We start from the raw sequence: 17,023 nt of genomic DNA on the forward strand, positions 1-17,023 counted from the left end.
GGGCGGCCGTGCGAGTAACGGGGCTTCCCGGACGGAGAAGACAGCAAAGCACTTGGGTGGAAACATCAACACTTAAACCCAGCGCTAGGTTTGTGTCTACGTTTATCTTTCCCCTTATTTCTTCTTGCTCTTCCTCCAGTTTCGTTTTCCAAAGGGTACGTCAACGGAAACAACAGCTTCCTTAGCATGAACCTCTCCCATCCAAAGTCTGAACCCTCAGGGTTCATCCCCATAGCAACTAGCAGGGTTGTGACTTCTGTCACAGGGCTATTAAGTCCCCACGGGGCAAGGTTTCATGTTTATTGCTACCTCAAAGACGTCCACGTGGGATGAGAAGTCACCTACGTCTGTTTACTTTTCAGGTCAGATAGCCCCGTTTGTGTTTGCCACGTGATGTCAAATGAACTGGGCAGCTCATGGGTTATTCAATGTGGGACAGAAGGAGCCAGGGTTCAAGGTGGTCTACCATCTTTCCAAAGGATGCAGCCCAGGGCTGGATGGGGCCAGCTGTGGAAGACCTATGCTGAGTGAACATTCTCCTAAACCTCTGAGAAGTGCTTGCTGACGACGACACTGAGTTGTTCTCTTTATACCAGTTTCCAATCTCCCAACCACGGGAGGTAAAGCATGGCATGTAAGAGATGAAAATGCAAGGGCCACAGGCTAAATATCACTAAATTCTTTCTGTTATCTTTCAGTTTCCAATCTTATAACTTAGAAGCAAATTTGTTCACAGGAAGGGTTATTGCTACAACCCCATAAAAGTAAGGTGCTTGGTGGAAACAGCCTTCATGATCTTGATGTCAAAACTAACAAATACCATGCAAATAGATTGTAAGTAAATTGGATATTAAATTATGTAAATAAGAGGCTCAGGCCACCATTCTCTTTAACCCTTAAGCAGCTGAAGTATCTTAATTTTGCTACAAAACACAATCCCTGTACTTCTCAGAGGGAATCAGTGCCTGAGCTGCCCTGGGCACAGCGATACGCACCGAGTAATATACATCCGTCATCTGGAGGAGGTTTTTGGTACTTCCGTTCTCATGCATTTCAATAGCTTCTCGGCCCCATTCTTGTGAGCGAGGGTTTTTGGGGTACTCGGCATATGGGGACATTTGGAAATCTCCACTTTTGAAGATGAGTTTGCTTATGTCATTTTTACTCTTTCTGTGGAATGGAAAATAGTTCACAACTTAAATGAACAAGTTGTAAAGAAATGATATGTATGAAAGCACGTTTTATTATTTTAGAAGGTAAATTAGATGGAAAGCTACCATTACATTCTTTTGTAAATGCCCACTGAAAAATGGCATTATTGTTATATTTTGCCTAAAACAAGTAAAAATGCAATTAGATGCAAAAAAAAAATGCAAAAAAAATCTTCCAACTGGAAGGGACAGGTTACCACGGACAGAGAGGACCAACACAGCTATCTATAGTGAAGCAGTGTTTTGCAGGGGACAGAGGTCGCTGCATCTTGGGGGCAGCCAGGGAAATCAGAGTCATAAATTCCCAGAATGCTGGAGCCAAAGGCCTTTAGGATTCTATAATCCAATGGTTCTAAACATGCTTGAGCATCAGAACGTACACGGAAGCTTGTAGGTCCCACCAAGATTTACTAAGAGAGGAGCTCTGGGGATGGGATGGTTCTGGCTTTGCAAAAAGATGAGACTTGTTCCCCAGGTCACACTTTGCTACTAGCAAAGCTAGGACGAGAGTGCAGGCCTCCTACCTCGCCAGCCAGGGCCCTTTAACCACATGAAGCTACTCCACTGACTATAAAACCAGGTTGTCTCATTTGCAAAAATGCCCACCTGTTTATTCTACCCATACATATTCTCATTTCCACAGGTCAGGGAAAGCCCAGGACAAGCCCCTACTTGTCAGGGTTCCCTGGCTGGAAATGGTGGAAATATGTGTGATTTACCTATGGAATGGGCCTAGGATCAGACATTTTTAGTTATATCTGCCCTGGGTAAGATAATCTGAAGTTTCTTCCTTCTTACCTCACTTTCCTATAAATAAACCTTCTGGGAAGGCACAAAATGACTCAGGGTCATAAAACCAAATGTCCAGCATGTGGCTTAGGCGTTGTCCCTTCTTGTAAGTTCAAGAACAGACCTGCCACTGTGTTGCTTCCCTGGAGGGTGGGGCATCCGTTTTCAAACAATGACTTAACTAATTCACGACTACCTTCCCTTTTGCCAAAGCCCATAGTCACCAGCTCCTTCTCCAGGCGGTCACACTACCTGGTTCTCGGACACTTAGCAAATATGAGGCTTACATCCCCTTGAGGTTTAATCCCTCTAGCTTCTAGTCTCCTACCCAGGATTTTATTTCCACTCATGGTTTGATGATCTGGTGGCAACTCTGCAAATGACGGGTAAATGTAGTACCACGAGGCCTGCATTCCCGGATGGGCAGTTGGGGCAAACTGCTCTCTGTAGCCTTCCTGGAGGTGAAAGGTATCTTCCCGTTGATATCTTCATATCAACGGTCGAAAAGATAACTTGCTCTTTCGGTAGGTTCCCTCCATCTGTTACGTCAGAAAAATTCCTGCCGTTTATAATCATCTAAATCAAAGGTCATAGTTTTCCCTTATCTGGCTAGATAATTACCGAGAAAGGGGACCAACTTCTTCCTTACTCTTCCTTTTCCCAATTGCACTGGCTTCCAAGAAGCCCAAAGCCAAGCATGCTGCTGAGCATCTGCTCACCCCATGTGCCTGCTACAGCTTGCTTTCTGCCAAAATAGCTCAGCTAACCCCTTCACCTTTGTTTGCTTCTAAATTTGCTCATTTGAAGTATGTAAGCCGATGGTTTTAGTATATTCAGAACTGTGCAGCCATCATCACAATCAATTTTTACAACAGTTTCATCACCCAAAAAGAAACCCCTTACCCCTTACTCCCCAATTCCCACCCCCCACCTGCCAGCCCTAGGCAATCACTAATCTACCTTCTGGCCCTATTAGATTTGCCTATTTTGGACATTTCATAGAAACGGAATCATACAATAGGTGATCTTTTGTACATGTTTCTGTGTGAACACACATACTCACTTCTCGTGGTATGTACGTCAGAGTGGAGGTGCTCGGTCATATGGCGACGCTGTGTTTCACTTCCTGAGGAACTGACAGACTTTTTCAGAGGGGCTGCACCATTTTATGTTTCCGCCAGCAGAGTAGGAGCATTCTAATTCTTCCACAGCCTCACCAATGCTTGCTGTTTCCTTGTTTTTTACTTTTATTTTTATTTTTTATTTAAATTCAATTAATCAACATATAATATATTACTGGTTTCAGAGCTGGAGGTCAGTGAGTCATCAGTCATATGTGTAACACCCAGTGCTCATTACATCACATGCCCTCCTTAATGTCCATCACCCAGTTACCCCATCCCCCCACTCCCCTCTTGTTTTTTAAATAGGCATCTTAGTGGGTTTCCCAATTTTGCTTGTATTTCCCTGATGACTAATGATGCGGAGCATCCTTTCATGTGTCTCCTGGCCATTTGTTCATCTCCTTTGGTGAAATGTCTATTCAAGTTCTTTGCGCATTTTTAAATGAGGTTGCCTTTTTATTATTGAGTTGTAAGAATTCTTTATATATTCTAGACATAAGTTCCTTAGTAGAAATATGATTTTCAAATACTTTCTCCTGTTCCCTAGGTTGTGTTTTCACTTTCTTGATAGGGTTCTTTGAAGCACAGGAGTTTTTAATTTTGATGACGTCCAATCTATCACTTTTTTGTTGCTTGTGCTTGGGGATATTCTTTTTTAGTAAAGGAAGTAAGAGTCCCGTTTGTTGTCTTTTCTCAATGGCACTATCTATCAAGAATTGCCTTCTCTCCTTTTTTTAATGGTTCAGTCATACAGGATGATTTAATACTGTAAAGCAGCCCAAACATTCTTTAAAATAAACACTGACCCTTGCTTAGCAGAGGCAAAGAAAATTAGAACGTGAACCCCCCAGTCACTCACTCACCGGCAGCAGGTAACAATCAGCGCGATGCCTAGAATAAGAAGCAGCCCACCTCCTGCTGCTGCGATCACCACAGTGATCAGCTGATAAGCTAAACAGGGTCAAAAAGGAGAAAAGTGGACAGGTGAGAGGTAATAATGAAGAAATAAATGAATACAAAAGAATAGTTCCCCTCCTCACCCCACAGCTATGACCGTGCACCTCAGCTGGTGACAGGCTAGCTCTGGCATTTGCTCTGTTGGAGGGTGGCAGGATATACTACCCAAAATATTCCTCTTTGGCATGCTTATTATTTTGAACCGATTATTTTCAGGAAACTACCACTCGGGAGAAGCTCTGAAAACGGTGGGAGTAACCCTTTTGTAAGGGAGATTTACATTAGAAAAGGGGCCCCTACCAGGAAGGCAGCTCTGACCAGAGATCACCTTTTCACCAGAGAGCCTGAGGTTTGGGCAGGGCAGCCTTTGTTTACCAGGCAGTTCCTCCTCTCACTTGCTTGGTGGCTTCCCACCCCCGCCCTGGGCAGCCGCGGACACCGAGCCCTTTCCTTAACTCAGAAGGGTGGAGAAGCCTCAAATATCCGGCTGCCTTCGTGTCTCATCTTTGTGGGGCTCCTGTGTGTGCTATGTAATTAAAATTGTTTTCTTTTTCTCCTGTTAATCTGTCTTTTATTGAGGGGGGTAGGTAGAGTTCTAGAAGGGTAGAGGGAAAATTGTTTTTCCTCCCCTGCCTGCACTGTTTGGAGAAGACTTCTCCTTTCTCAGCCACTCCTAGAACGGTGGGTGGAACGCAAATTCTACCTGTAGACCAGCCCCGAGATCATGTTCACCAATGCATGGTAAAAAGAGAAAACTAAAGGACACGCATGAAGTTTTCAAAAACGAAATCTGTTTGGTTTTAATAACAGTTCTATCTTCTAAGATTCTATCCTTCCTACTTTTTTTTCCCTCACTTAAGATGGGTACATTTTATTATGTGTACATTATGCCTCCGGTAAAGTGTGTTTTTTTTTTTTTTTAAGTAATGGAGAAAACAAGAATCATTTCTTGGCTACTTACCACCCTTTGGTGTTGTTTCTACATTTTTTGAGTTGATGGTGATATAGTAGATATAAAATATTAGCAGTCATATTAGTAAGCACACACATATGTAATGAACAATGGTTTTATACCTGTGTATTTCTGGCAAACTGATATTTTCAATAAAGTCTACTAAGTATTCAGATTGATTTTTTGTTGTTGTGGAAATATAATTAAAATTTGTTCTCAGGTTGTAAGGCTCAGGGTTTCAAAAAAGGGCCAATAATCAGATTTTCTATAGTAAATTACAACTGGAACCATGTTCTCTAGGTATTCAGGTAGAGTCAGAGCTGACAGCAAGCAGACTGTGTAATAAAAGCAAATAGAAGCTGTTCAACCGTTTACCTATCATTTATTTAAATAAATAGCACAGAAACCTGATTATCTTGAAAAACCATCGGTATGAAGACATACAGGCAACAAAGCCAAACCATGGAATAAGGTAATTCTCTCCTTCACCTCCTGACACATGTATTCAAGCTTCACTTTTAACAAAATCTCTTGAATCTGTTGACGTTTCTTTATCCCCACCAACACCACCCTAAAACACCATCAACTCTTGACCCGGCAACTGCAATCACCTCCCAACTCACCTTTCTGTGCCCAGTCTTGCCCATTCCTTTAAAAAAATAAGTCTGATCATGCCATTTCTCTGCTTTAAAATCCTACACTGACTTCCTTTGTTCCTAAGGAAAGACGGAAGTCTACTCCTGCTTATCCCTCCACACCAAGTTCAAATTTTCCCACTTTCAGCAAAACAAGCAGGCGCTTATTTGAGAAGTGACCCTTGCAAGTGGCCACAGTTGTGGCAGAGTCCTCTTTGGAACAAGCAGTTTTGTTTTGTTTTGTTTTTTAAGATTTATTTTTTTTATTTGAGAGAGAGAGAGAGACAGAGAGACAGAGTTCGTGCAAGCGGGGGGCGGGCGGGCAGAGAGAAGGAAGGAAGCAGACTCCTCCCTGGGTGGGGAGCCAGATGGGGGGTTGGATCCCAGGACCCTGAGATCAGGACCTGAGCTGAAATCAAGAGTTGGATGCTTAACCAACTGAGCCACCCAGGCGCCCCTGGAACACGGTTTTGTCTAAAGAAAGGCACAGATGGAGTAGGCCAGTGCTTCTCAAACTACGTGTGGCCAAGAACCAGTCCTGAAAGCCAAAAGACCTCATGCGCATGAGCATAAATGTCCAGGAGGGGATCCTACCGAAACATTCAAAGGCTGGCACTGCCTCGGGAAATCGTGGCTAACTTCTCCTTCCTTCTTTGTGCTTTCCTATACTTCCCAACTGTTATTCATATGATCACACACACACACACACACACACACACACTCTCTCTCTCTCTCTCTCACAACCTCCTCGCAACCTAGAAATTGTGTGTGTATACAAATACATACAACATATAGATATAATTTATTTTATATATATACGTATGCTTTTTTAGAGTATGTTTGGTGCTCTTTGGCAGTTAGCTCTTATTACTGGGAACTTGTAATCAGCTTATGGACAAGATAACCCAGATTTTTTTTCCTCATATCTGCTATCAAGTCACTTCATGAACTACAACTGATCCTTTGAACCTAAGACTGACTTTGAATTTAGTATGAGGCCATAAAATGATCACAAGTGCATGGGATTTAGGGACGCCTGGGTGGCTCAGTTGGTTAAGCATCTGCCTTCAGCTCAGGTCATGGTCCTGGGGTCCTGGGACGGAGCCGTGCATGGGGCTTCGGCTCAGTGGGGAGCCTGCTTATCCCTCTACCTCTGCTTTTTCCCTGCTTGTGCTCTATCTCTGTGTCAAATAAATAAATAAAATCTTTAAACAAACAAACAAACAAACAAGTGCATGGGATTTGAATCAACATCAACTATAACGTTTATAGTGTTGTGGAGCTCTGAATGTTTATTTATTAGGGTGAGACAGAAGGCAGGGAATGTCGTCTTAGGCTTGTCTGTCCTATCCTGTCTAGTTTGAAGAGATTCTCCAGAATGATGAACTTGGAATTCTTAAGTCTTCCTCTTTAACATTTGTTGATATTTCATGGTCTTTATCTTTTCTTGATTCTTTTTGTGGTTTGGTCTGGTCATAGTTGGCTACTGCTGGCATTGCTGCTGGGAGCCCGCTGGGGGCCTTGGTCTCTCCTACAGGCGACATCTGTCCTTGCTTCTATGCTCATTTGGGATGGGAACTACTACTGGACTGTCTACGTAGCCAGCCCCTCCCTGGGAACGTTCACCCCGCCCGTCGTGTGCAGTTTAGGGCCAAGGCGGTTACAGGGGGTCATGCTTGAATGTGTAGCACCAACCTTGGCTACAGCTAACTGGTCTGGAAGTAAACACATGATCCAAACTGGATCAGTCAGTTCCTTCCCGGGAATCTCAATTTGGTAAAGAGAAAGAGAGAGTGAGAGAGAGAGAGAGAGAGAGCACAAGGGCCTTCTCTTTCAAAATGGCTGAATCAGTGACATGCACTTGAAGCTCTCGGGGGAGCCTATTTTCAGTCACGTTGTCTGGGAAGGAGGGAAAGCCTGTACACAGACACACACAGCAAAGAGTGAAGATGAGAGATGAAGTTGGAGTCATGTTAATGTGTACCCTGAAAAGTAGGCCCCCAACCTCCAGCTGCTGTGGTTCCCCACGATTCCCCGATTCTTACTCCTCCTGATGCTGGAATTCCATGACACACCCCAGGATCCTTCCCATAGACGGTCTTTTGTTGCTTAAGCTAGCGAGGCTTATTTACTCCAGAAGGACCTTAGCCAACTGTGATACTGTGATTTATAATGAGAAATATATATCTGGTCTTGTTCCCCTTCCTGGCAAAGAGCTTTTAAAACCCTTGGAATTTCCTAAGTGAAGAGAACAGAAAGGTATGTCTTTTGTTATATTAATGATGTGACCTTTGGAAAACACTTGAGGCGTGGGGCGGGCTGCCTAGAGAACAACCCTGTGATTAGAGGGTTGGAATTTTCAGTTCCTACCTCCTGACCTCTGGAGAGGGGAGAGGGGCTGAAGGTTGAGTTCACCAATGGCCAGTGACCTAGTCAATCATGCCTATATAATGAAGCCTCCATAAAAACCCAAAAGGACAGAGTTGGAAGAGCTTCCGGGTGGATGAACATGCAGAGAGCTGGAGAGAGTGGCTTGCTGGGAGAAGCTCCGCACCCTTTCCCCAGGCCTTGCCCTATGCACCTCTTCCATCTGGCTGTTCATCATGAGTTACATCCTTTTATAATAAACCAGTGATCTACTGAGTAAACTATTTACTTTCAGTTCTGTGAGCCGCTGTAGCAGATTAATCCAACCCAAGCTGGGTATCGTGGGAACCACTGATCTATAGCTGGTTGGTCAGAAGTACAGGTAACAGGCACCTGGGTTTGCAGTTGGCATCTGATGAGGAAGGGGGACGGTCTTATGGGACTGAGCCCTCAACTTGTGGGATCTGATGCTATGTCCAGGTAGATCAGAAATGTCAGAAGTGAGTTAATTGCTTGGTGGCGTGGAAAAAACACACATCAGAAATGGTGTCAGATTGAACCAACCAATACACTTTGTTTTAAAACCCTTGAACCCATTACAGACCTTTCTAGGTGGCCACATTAGTTTTACCTTATTTTATTATTACTTTTTTAAGTAGGCTCCGTGCCCAGTGTGGAGCCCAACTTGGGGCTCGAACTCACCACCCTGAGATCAAGGCCTGAGCTGAGATCAAGAGTTGGATGCTTAACTTACTAAGCCAGGCACCCCTCATTAGTTTTATTTTAAAATTCATTCAGTTCTCCCCATATCCCCCCTCACTGAGCTCATTAGTAATGCACAGTTAAAATTTTGCCTTTTAAATCTTTCCATTCCTTTTGCATCAGCTTTCCTTTAGAATTTCTGTTCACAGCATATTTTCCTTCTCTGTGCCTTTTGAAATGTGTCTTTCTCACATCTATAGGCCATATGTGGCCATGCCCAAGAGCAGACACAGAGCAGGATTCCCCTCTCCCAAGCCCTGCTTCCTTTCCATTCTGACATTGAGGTCCAGTGAAGACTGCGTGAGATGCTGGCTTCAAGGTGAATGAGATTTCCAGCTGACTTCTGGACAATTATCTTTTTTTTTCCTCCTAAGCAGTTTAGTGCTGTCATCCTGGATGTCTGTGATGATTGACTGACTCCTGCCAACACACAGCATTTCCACTGGTGTGAATCTTTTTGAAGCCTAGTGTAACAATAGACTGAACACACTTCAAAGATACTTTATACACCTGCCACCAGACGGTGGGATGGGCGGGAAGACAATGTAGATCTTTAAGTTGAACATCCTAGTTTCATTGGAAGCCGAGGAAGAGGACTGTACATGGGGAAAACAGGCTCTAAATCCTTTCAGGCCATGCTAGGAGGCTGGTGGGGAAGGAGTCTCTGCTGAGGGGAGCACAGGACCTTTGAATGGAAAGAATGCCCTACCAAAAGGCATGTTGTGAACATAAAAGAGGGATGGGTAAAAATGTCTGCAGCCAAAGATAATCTAGGAAAATTATGTGAGTTCTGTAATCACAAAGTGAAAAGAACCACAAAACAGAAAAATGGCTTGGAGGATGGGAATATTTAAAAAAAGACATTAAGGGACGCCTGGGTGGCTCAGTCAGTTAAGCGTCTGCCTTCGGCTCAGGTCATGATCTCAGGAGGGATGGGGCCCCACATGGGGCTCCTTGCTCCACAGGGAGTCTGCTTCTCCCTCTGCCTTTCCTTGTGCGCTCTCTCTGTCTCAAATAAATAAATAAAATCTTAAAAAAAAAAAAAAGATGTTAAAAAGGTAGCAAGAGGGGAATGGTATATCTGGAGAGTAGAATTCCATAGTTATTGAAAGTGACCTTATAAAATTACGTAAATGAAAATATTGCACAGCTTACTAGGCTTAAAAGCAGGTTACAAAACACTATGTTCTGTTAGGAGATACACACATATATACTTCTAGAAAGATATATAATACCAGTGCTTCTTAGACTTTAATATGCATACAAATCTGCATATTGATCAAATCGAGGGGTCTGGTTAAAGCTCAGATTCTGATTCTGCTGGTCTGGAGGGGGGGTGAAGCTGGCGCTGCTGGGGTGTGGGCCAGGGGAGAAGCCAGGGTATGAACAGTGTTTAATGGGTGACTGCACTTTCCTTCTTTTCTTCTGTTTTCCCCATGTACAACTTTTCTTCAACTTCTATTTCTAATTAACTTGAGTTTAAAAATGAAAATTAATGGGCATGTGTTATTTTTATGATGAGACAACCACATTAATTTATTTTAAAGAGAGAAAAGAGGGGAAGCAGACCGAGACGCGGCAGGAGACTCGAGGGGAGCCAGTGTAAACCCAGGCAGAGGAGGGAATGTGCGCCTGAGAGAAGAGAGAAGGCGGGGCACGGGGAGCCTGGGGCACCTCTGCTGATGGTCTGTAAGAGAATCCTGAGGCCAGGACAAGTGGTAGAAGGCAGACTTGCTTGGATCTGCCATATAAACAGACATAGGTGACATGAAAAGAAAATAAAAAGGAGTGCAGGGACAGGTGCAGACATGAGCTGGAGGATGGGTGTCAGGGCGCAGGTGGCCGGCCCTGCCAGGAGCCCACAGGAGTCCAGCTGGCCCGTGCTACCTCTGAGACTAAAGGGCTAGGGAGAAGCCTTGTCCTGACCCCTCCAGCTTGACGGAACAAGGAGTGGAATCCGCACACAACTAGAAAGCTAACAGAAACTTGTAGAAAGGCAGGCCATAGGTTATGCCTAAACCCAGAATACAGTGAGCTGCATCACTCCCAGGAATGTAGGGATGAGGGACTCTGAAGACCGTGACTAAACAAAGCTGGGCTCTCCATCTCACTGGGCTTGGGTAGGGCCTGTGCCCCAAGACATCTGCACAGAGAAGAAGAATTTCTTGCTTGCAAAGGATCCAGCCTAAGCCGTAGCCCCAAGAAGGCACTCACTCTCTTTGGTGGCGACAACAGAAGTGACAATGGTGAGTGGTCAGGGCCCTATTATTGGACACAAAACAATGAGTGATGAGCCACAGATTCCACAAGGTGCCATCACCACAGAGGGGGTGAAATTCAGGTGTTTCCCATTCCTTAACCAACACTGAGGACTGATCAGAGAGCTCAGAGAGGGGCTAGGGTGGCAGGTGCTATTTATTATCAGTCACTATTAATTGCTTGGCAACACTAAAACAGATGATCAGAATCACACAGTGACATCCACACACCATCCAGGAGTTAACCTAAGTCACCAACACAAGGTGGCTGGGAGAGAGCCATCCAGACAGAAGCCTGCCCTCTGCTGGACATATTGATAACAACTTGGATGAAAGGGGAAGGAAAAGAAGTCTCAGATCAGAGAGAAATCCTGGCTACCGCCAAGACCCCACAAACAATGGGGGGACACAGGAACTTACAGAAGGGTCAATGGATGTAGGGGTATATCATCTCCAGACGTCGATAGTATTTAATGAACTCTGAAAAAAAAATCACTAAATGCCACTTAGAACAATGCCCTGCAGCTCTCTCCCCTTTCCCTCAACTCTTTGTGCGGCTTTCCCCTAGATCCGTTCTCCCTCCTTGGATCACTCTTCCATTCACTGAGAAATCGAAGCCTTTTCTGGTAAAGCCTATTTAGAGAGTTGTTTGACCAAAGGAGGTTTGAAATACCAGTTCACGAGAGGCCTGTCAGGACCAGGAGGCACCAGGAGGACCTGGCAGATGGCTGGTTCAACCCCAGAGGCGGCCGCATCTCCACACTCCTCACCTGTTTCCCTCACTCTCTCTCTGCCATCAGAAGGGGTGTTCTATTCTATTTCTTGCACATGTGATACAACTCTGCTGTACCTTGAACCTTCCTCCGTCCCTCCCTCAAATTATTCTTTTTTTTCCAAAGATTTTATTTATTTATTTGAGAGACAGCGTGAGAGCAAGCACAAGCAGGGGGAACAGGAGAGGGAGAGGCAGGACCGATGTGGGACTCGATCCCAGGACCCTCAGATCATGACCCGAGCCGAAGGCAGATGCTTAACCAACTGAGCCACCCAGGCGCCCCTCCTCAAATTATTCTTAAGCCATCCTCTATGACATTATCTAAGCCTCTCTGTTTCTAATACTTACAATGTCTCAGAATCAGGTTTGCAGGCTTGTGGGGCCTGTTAGCTCTAAAACCACCTCTTCTATAGAACTAGACCATTTAGTTGTAGTATTCTAGCATGTGGTGAACAGGTCTCAAATAGCTTAAACGTTGTGCCTGACTATTCAGCCTCCTCTTTCTACATTGAAAGTTCTAGGTGTTCTTCTGTCTAATTTTGTGTGCAGGCTACTCCATTCTGTGATCAGTTTAAGAGTGCTCTATGGCTCAGTTCTGGTTTTAAGTGAGGCGTGAGATTCACATTAGAAAGTGAACAAGGTAATTCCATATCCCAGGCAGCCCTTGTAAAGCACAGGATCTTTAAATGCTTCCTGAACAGAAGCATTTAAAGATCCTGAACCCAGTTGAGAAAGCTTGTCTAGTGATTTTTAGAAAAGGACATACACTGTTATCCATACTGTTTTACATAAGCCAACTCTCAAAAAAAAAAAAAAATCCTGAAGCCTCCAGTTATGGGATGAATAAGTCACAGGAATAAAAGGTCCAACATAGGGCACAGGGAATGGTATTGTAACGGTGCCGTAGGGCGACAGATGGGAGCCACACAGGTGGTGAGCACAGCAAAATGGACAGACTTGTCCGATCATTATGGCACACACCTGAGACATTGTGTGTCGACTGTACTTCAATTAAAAAAAACAAACAACTAAAGCCTACTTTTTTTTTTTCTGAAGATCTAATTGGCTTTATTAAGTGTTTCATTAGTCAGGCAGAGTTCCATCTAGCAAGTAGAGAGGAGCTCCTGAAGCCTACCTTTCCAAGCACTGATATTAAAAAATAATTTTGACTACTTTTTAATTTTTAAAAAGCCTAACATATGGTAACTTCCTCTTCTTATTAAACCGAATACACCTGTGATACTGTGATATAATAAGAAATATCTATTTGGTCTTCACTCCTCCTTCTTAGCATGAGCTCCTAAAATCCTTGGAATTTCTGAGTGAAAGGGGTGAGAGTTACATCTTTTGTTATTCATAAGGAGCCTCTTTCATCCATACCTCAGTTTATGCTAATGAAGCATCCTCTCCGAGGATGGGGCTGGTTGCCAGGAGAACCAACCAGAGGGTTGGAACTTTCAGCCCCACCTCCAACCTCCAATGGCCAATGACCATTGATTTCATCAATTGATCCTATACAATGGAACCCCCCCTAAAAATCCTAAACAATGAAGTTCAGAGAAATTCTGGGCTGGTGAAGACACAAAGGTGCGGGGAAGGTGATGCACCTGGGAAAGCATGGAAGTTCTGAGCAGATGCCCCTATCCCTGCCCATGCATCTCTTCCATTTGGCTGTTTCTGCATTGTTCCTTTATAATCAACTGGTAACATTAAGTTTCTTGCACATGTGAGTCAACTCTACTGTAGCTTCAAGTTCTGTAAGTTGTTCTAGCAAATTACTGAACGTGAGGAGGGGATCATGGGAACCTCAGATTTATAGCTGGCTGGTCAGAAGTACCAGAGGCCTAGACTTGGGACTGTCTGAAGTAGGGGCAGTCCTGGGACACTGAGACCTTAATGTCTGGTGTCTGGCACTCTGGAAAATGTCAGAATCGCCTGCTGTGAGGGAAACCTCCCCACCCCCACATTTAGTGTTAGAAGCTTTGTGAGTAAAAACCAGTTCACGGTAGCATGGAACACCATTTGGTGTGTGATGACTCAGGTCCATCATGATGAATGATGCGTAAGTGCTTTTACGACACCAAGGTGTCCCCGGCGATTCCTAAATAAGATAGGGCTGTCTACCACGCCGGGGCCTCAGCCTATTACTTAAAAAAAAACATTAATTCTGTGAGCTCCTCCCTCTGTTCTACAGGACTCTGAATGTATTTGTTTTTAGAAGTGCTTCCCCAGTCTTTCCCTTAGGCTGTCCACTTGCTAGTCTGCAGGAAGGATAAAGCCGATACCCCAAATGACCAGGAATCCTAGATGGATATGTAATTCCAAGTCTCTAGACTCTGGCCTCAGAGTGCCTCCATGCTGGCACACCGACATAGCTTTACGTCAGCTAAGTATGGAATTTTTTTACTTTCTTATTTCATTTTATTTACTTTTTATTTATGCTCAAAGAAAGTGCAATGATGACACTTACTAACAAGAAAGTTTTATGAGCAAAGAAAATACCAGTGAAGACATATAGTGTTAGGGATACCACTGGGGAACAGGAACTGGGCACCTTGACGCGTGTTAAATAAGGTCACGTCTAAGGCACACTCATCTACAGAATGAGGGTCAAAGCTTTCCTAAAATAAAGTACTGAATGTTGTTATTCCTATTATATCCTATATCCCAGAATTTCTTTCATTAATTTCTCAGCTCTGGATATCCGAAAATGTCAGTGAAAGTGATCTGAAACGAGTCACAACTCTTTTTCTCAAGGCACTGAATCCACCCTCCATCCTGCAGCCTGACCTGATTTTCTCCATCAGCTGCTGCCCTGCTCTGGGACTCCTGCTGCTTCCACAATGGGTACTGATTAGAGTCTAAAGTCTTGGGCTGGCTGGCAAACACCCCAACAGCTCGGTCCACATGTTCTCTGCCAAACTAACCCTCCACTTGGCCTTCCTCTCCTTCTGTCCTCAGCCCCACCACACACACCGTCCCTGGAACACCACCAGCCCGGGCTGCCCCGAGACCTTGAAGTTGTTTCCTCTGCCTGGATTCCTTCTTCTCCACACCTGCCACTGGAAGTCTTCCAAAACCTCCAATTTCATCCCCTCCAAGGGCTCAGGAGGCTCTTCTATTCTCCTAGACCTGCTCCTTCCCTCCCTGCCTCCCACCTCCCCCTCCCACCTAATTTCTTGTATTAACACTCCACAGTCAGGGCTGTTCAGGAATCATTTCCTCTGTCAGACCTGGAGGCCCTTGAGGGCGCTCTGCCTTCCGCATACCTCCCAGCACAGCAGCTGAGATGTGATGGAATGGGGAAGAAACGCAAGCCTTGTGCATGGAAACCATGCCAGCCCTCCCCCCCACCCCGCCCCCACGAATCTCGAGATCTTTGCATACTCACGGTTTCCACAGTTGAGACCACCAAGCCCAAATGGGCAACTGCAAGTCAACAGAGAAAAAGAATGAGAATTAGTTTCAACAATCAAAAGAAATAACTGAGGCAATCTATCCAAGTAACTTCTAGGTAAGGTTTGTAACAAATTCATCAGAATAAATGAGCATGGAGCCTACCTCATACAGGTTTCATTTTCGAGTCTATATCCATCTTCACATGCTGAAAGAGAAAAAGGAATATCTATGAATATGTCCCTTGACCTCCCTTGGCCCAAACTGACAGTTATTAGACACCAGCCATCTTCAAGTCCACAAGAATATTCTAGAGCCAGAAGCCTACAAACAGCTTTAGAATTCTCCATAACTTGCGAGCTCAACTGTCAATTTTTTTAAAAGATTTTATTTATTTGAAAAAGAGAGAGAGAGCATGAGCAGGGGGAGAGGGGGAGGGAGAAGCAGACTTCTGCTGAGCAGGGAGCCCTATGTGGAGCTCGATCCCAGGACCCTGGGATCATGACCTGAGCCAAAGGTAGATGCTCAACCAACTGAGCCACCCAGGCGCCCCTTTTAAGTTTTTTTTTTTTTTAAAGATTTTATTTATATCACAAAATTTTCTTAACCTTTTAGTGGCTCTCAGTTTCCCATCTATATTAAAAAAAAGGATCATGATAGCAATAGTAATATCTACCTTATCATTTCTTGGAGGCAATTATGTAAAATAAGACATGTAAATGGCTTAGCACAGTGCCTGGCACAGAGTTAGCACCAAATACATGATTATAGTTATAATTATTATCCAACACATGCCATTCTCTTTGGAAGTTCTCTGTGGCCCCTATATAACATCCTCCCATATACACAAAGACAAATGCTTTACCTTCTTTAACGTAGGTCAAACCTTTAACCTGCTGTTGGCCCCAACGGCCCCTTCCAACAGGAAGTAGAGCTGTGATACCCTCTGGGACATGGTCCTGGTGGGTGCCTCAGTTTTCATAGGATGCTCGCCCTATCTATAGTCTTTGCAGGGGATTCTGGACATATCTAGGTGAGTGCTAATCAGCACAGCACCCAAGAACGGAACTTGGAACACTCTGGTGGTGCTGCTGATGGACTGGAGGGCTGTGGTCCAGCCATTCCTGTGGGTCAGCAGTTCCTGAATTTATTTGATCACGGAACACTTTCAACACTACAATAAGCTGACAGAACAGCATGAGCTATAATGCATGCTTGGATGAAAGCAGACAATAAAAAATGGCCTCATCGTCAAATTCATCGCTGCAAGAAGTGATAGAAATTTGATTCATGAATAATGTACCATGCACACTGCATAAAAGATCACAGATAAGAAAAGGTACACAGCGTAGAGCAGCGATCCCCAGACAGACAGCACACATGCTGACGGTGGGATGTGAGTGTCGGCAGCATGCTCGGCTCGGGGCTTGGGGGGGGGGGGCGGCGCACACCCTGGGGGCTGGGACAGGAGCTCTCTCGTCCACGTCCCGCATCCTCTGCTACAGATTAGTGCATGATAATATTAACTTATGTAGATGTGCTCATTGCTGTTCTTCCTTCTATGTTTAATGTTGGATGCTACATTTTTCTAGCATCTCTTTTGTTGTCAGAGGTTATTGACGAATCACTAGAGCTGACTAGAACAGTTCAGAAAACACTGCTCTTGATAGTCTGCAATCCCTTCCAGCAGATCACTGAGAGCTGGAAACCTGGCCTGCACCGTTGTGGCTCCGCAGAAGCGCCTTTCCTGAGCCACAGTCTCTTGCGTGAAGGGCTATTCTAAGCAACAGTGCTGGG

The 17,023-nt window shown here is 44.6% G+C and overlaps 1 protein-coding gene across 1 annotated transcript in view; it reads right to left on the reverse strand.

Annotated features, from left to right (window-relative positions):
- The window catches only part of HEG1 (heart development protein with EGF like domains 1), a 58,993-nt gene that overhangs the window by 7,413 nt on the left and 34,557 nt on the right, over window positions 1–17,023 (reverse strand). The window contains exons 13-16 of the mRNA XM_032406743.1: window positions 15,392–15,434; window positions 15,222–15,259; window positions 3,988–4,075; window positions 996–1,170 (exon numbers count right to left, since the gene is read on the reverse strand). Coding sequence (XP_032262634.1) covers window positions 996–1,170; window positions 3,988–4,075; window positions 15,222–15,259; window positions 15,392–15,434 — 344 coding nt within the window. The remainder of the gene's footprint in view (window positions 1–995; window positions 1,171–3,987; window positions 4,076–15,221; window positions 15,260–15,391; window positions 15,435–17,023) is intronic.

This window comes from Phoca vitulina, unplaced genomic scaffold (assembly GCF_004348235.1).
Source record: "Phoca vitulina isolate PV1807 unplaced genomic scaffold, GSC_HSeal_1.0 scaffold8, whole genome shotgun sequence".
In the NCBI taxonomy this organism is placed as follows: Eukaryota; Metazoa; Chordata; class Mammalia; order Carnivora; family Phocidae; genus Phoca; species Phoca vitulina.